At 33.2% G+C, this 2,928-nt stretch overlaps 1 protein-coding gene across 1 annotated transcript in view; it reads left to right on the top strand.

The window, feature by feature from the left end:
• The window catches only part of CCAR1 (cell division cycle and apoptosis regulator 1), a 28,664-nt gene extending 26,365 nt beyond the window's left edge, over positions 1–2,299 (top strand). The window contains exons 23-24 of the mRNA XM_009325807.1: positions 1–206; positions 1,573–2,299. Coding sequence (XP_009324082.1) covers positions 1–206; positions 1,573–1,632 — 266 coding nt within the window. The 3' untranslated portion in view covers positions 1,633–2,299. The remainder of the gene's footprint in view (positions 207–1,572) is intronic.
• The last annotated feature ends 629 nt before the right edge of the window (positions 2,300–2,928 follow it).

Here is a 2,928-nt window from a genome sequence, read left to right as displayed (position 1 = left end):
ATGAGGATGAAAAGACCATACTACAACTGGAGAATTCGAACAAAAGTCTATCTACGGAGCTCAAAGAAGTGAAAAAAGACCTTGGCCAGCTGCAAGAAAATTTGAAGATCTCAGATGATAAAAATTTGCAATTTGAGGGCCAGCTGAATAAGACAATCAAAAATTTAGCTACTGTTATGGATGAAATACAGAGTGTTCTTAAACAGGTTAGAATTGTTTAATTCCATTTTTTATTATTGTATGCAAGCTTCCTGTAGACTAAATTATCAGAACAAAAACTTCAGAATAAAAAAGAATTTTCACATGAATCCAGGGCAGTAGTATCTTCACACACACACACACATATATACACACACAAGATGCTCAATGCGATACTGATTATTTAAAGATAACAAATAAAATATATTTTTCCTAAGCTTGAAACATGTGTTTTTGACTTAAATGTTTTTAAAAATGTATAATTATTAACATAAATCTCAAACCATCTTAATGTTTTCCTGTCCTGATCTTGTTCATCCCCAACAGTTCAAATCTGCTCTTACGTTTGATCAGTTAGGAGTAATTTTTCAAGGCAGAGCTTAAGTATTTAAATTTATGTGGGGGTATTTCAGTATAATGAGTTTTAAGCAAACCACATAATGCTCCAAAGCATTTGTATCCCTGTACAGAAAGATACTTGCATATTCCCGAAGAATGCTGTGAGGGCCCATTAAGTAAGGCTGAATAGAAGTAGGTTATGAAGGCTACTGAGTGGCAAACTGGTACTATGAGGGAACCTTGCTTGTACTTCTGTCTACATTTATTTTGGAAAGACAATATAGCATCTACAAAAGCTCTAAAAAGAAAACCACACACACACACACAAAAAAAAAAACCTGGAAAACTTGACAAATGTTAACTTTTTCCCCCCTTGTAGGATACAAGCGATACATCATATAAGTCACTGTAGCTTATTAAACTGGCAGTACCTTGCAGCCATCTGTCATCAGTATTGTTATGCAGTCCTGTGCTTTACTATGTGTTGTAGACCTGCTACTCTATCAGAACCGTCAGCTGAAGGCACTGCATAATGCTCTTGTCATGCTCTTAGTGCAGTTAAATAGCCTTGCTCATTCTGTCTGGTATTTTTGAGATGAAAATGTCTTCTAAGCCTTTGGCCAATACAAGTATCTTATGTTAGAACTGTTATGGTAAATTATTATCCTGATTTAATGGATTTTGCAAAAACTGTTTTCGCTTGCTCTTTAAAAAAAAAAAAAAAAGCCAACAACCAACTAACAGGGAAAAAAAAAGCCCGACAACCCCCAAACCTTTAGACTATAAAGTGAGGCTTCTGGGGCTGCCTTTTGTGCTTCTCTCCAGAAGTGCTTAGGTCACATTTAATTTCCGCCCCTCAATTTTTCAGGAAGATACTGGAAATATGAATTGGTTATAACTAAACTGAGTAAGATACCAGTTCACATAGTATTTAAAGTTAACACCAAACAATATCTTTGTCTCTGCTGCTTTACAGTTCACATGAGAAATGCCACTTCTAGAATTCATGTTATCCTCTCCTTTTTTCTTTTAAAGGATATTGTGAAGAACGAAGATAAAGATCAGAAATCCAAAGAAAATGGAGCAAACGTATGATAAAACTGCTGCTGTTTAGAAGAATGGTGTTACATAATGTAATATAAATCATGATACCAGAATGTATGGGAAGTGATGCATGTTTGATTTTAGTAGTATAAATATCTTAGTTCCAAAAGATGTATAAAGTTTTATGAATGTGAGTGTCTGCTTCTGAAGACTGCTTGTAATTCTTAGCATTCAATTTGAGACACTCCTCGAGTGAAAATAATTTTGCATTGCAAAATGTTTTAGGATGAACTTTGTTATAGTTTTAACCCTAATAAAGTTCATCAACGTAATGAACAGTAGCAAGTATTTAATTACCAAATGTTTTTCATTAAAGTCTAGTGAAATCAACTTTCATTATTTATAGAATTGCCATTTTTAGGTTTTTATTTTTATTTCAGTCTAATTAGTCTTTTTAAATTCAAATATAAATCACAAAATAGCATGCTGCTTAATTTTGCAAGTAAAGATTTTTTTTTTTAAAAAGCTTCTTGGATTTTTTTTTTACTTGTCACAACTTTCTTTTCCCTTCCAAATGTAACTTTCTTCCCCAAAGCTGCTTGTATTAAAGCCTCATAATATACAGTAGTTCAGATGAGTTAAGAAAGCAATAGAAACCTACCAAAATACTGGTAGGGTTGTGAGATTTATATGAAAATACATGGGCCTGTTTTAAATGTATGTCATTTGTGTTCCTTTAATTGTTCTTATCTTTGGATTAATATATATATGCTCCTTTTTAATAACAAATGCAGTGTATTAAAATGTATGGTTGGATACCAGGCCAGTAGATGTCAGAATAATGCCTTACATGGAGAAAAAGCTACCATTGTAAGCCGCCTTTAATTAAATTTGGACTTCTTTCTTAACATGTGTAATTACTTCAAAGACTTTAGTCCAACAAAAGAATGGATACACAAGTATCAATACTCCATGTTACAATTACTAAGGAGCAGGACACAACTTGGTTTGTTGAAAGTGGGTAAGATTGCCTTCTTTTGTGTTCACAAATCACTAGAGATCTAAACTTAAAAGTTAATGTGACATCATTGTCAAAGGCAACTTATTCAAATAATGTGAAGTATGAACAATTGTATTTTGGCGTAACTTCCAGGAAAATTAAGGGTTTTGGAGGTTGGGACAGAAGTGTTTTCTTACAGAAATGGTTAATTTTAGCAGACCTTTTTTCTTTTTTAGCCTAGATGTCCTGGGTAACTAAATACCTGTTGGGAGAGTCCAAGTGCCATAATATGTATGAATAACCTACATGGAAACTCATGTAGCTTTACTGAGATACACATTAAAATG

This window comes from Pygoscelis adeliae, unplaced genomic scaffold (genome assembly GCF_000699105.1).
Source record: "Pygoscelis adeliae isolate BGI_AS28 unplaced genomic scaffold, ASM69910v1 Scaffold4, whole genome shotgun sequence".
In the NCBI taxonomy this organism is placed as follows: Eukaryota; Metazoa; Chordata; class Aves; order Sphenisciformes; family Spheniscidae; genus Pygoscelis; species Pygoscelis adeliae.
Note: the sequence above shows the minus strand (reverse complement) of the source record. Positions and strands in the feature narration are given on the sequence as shown.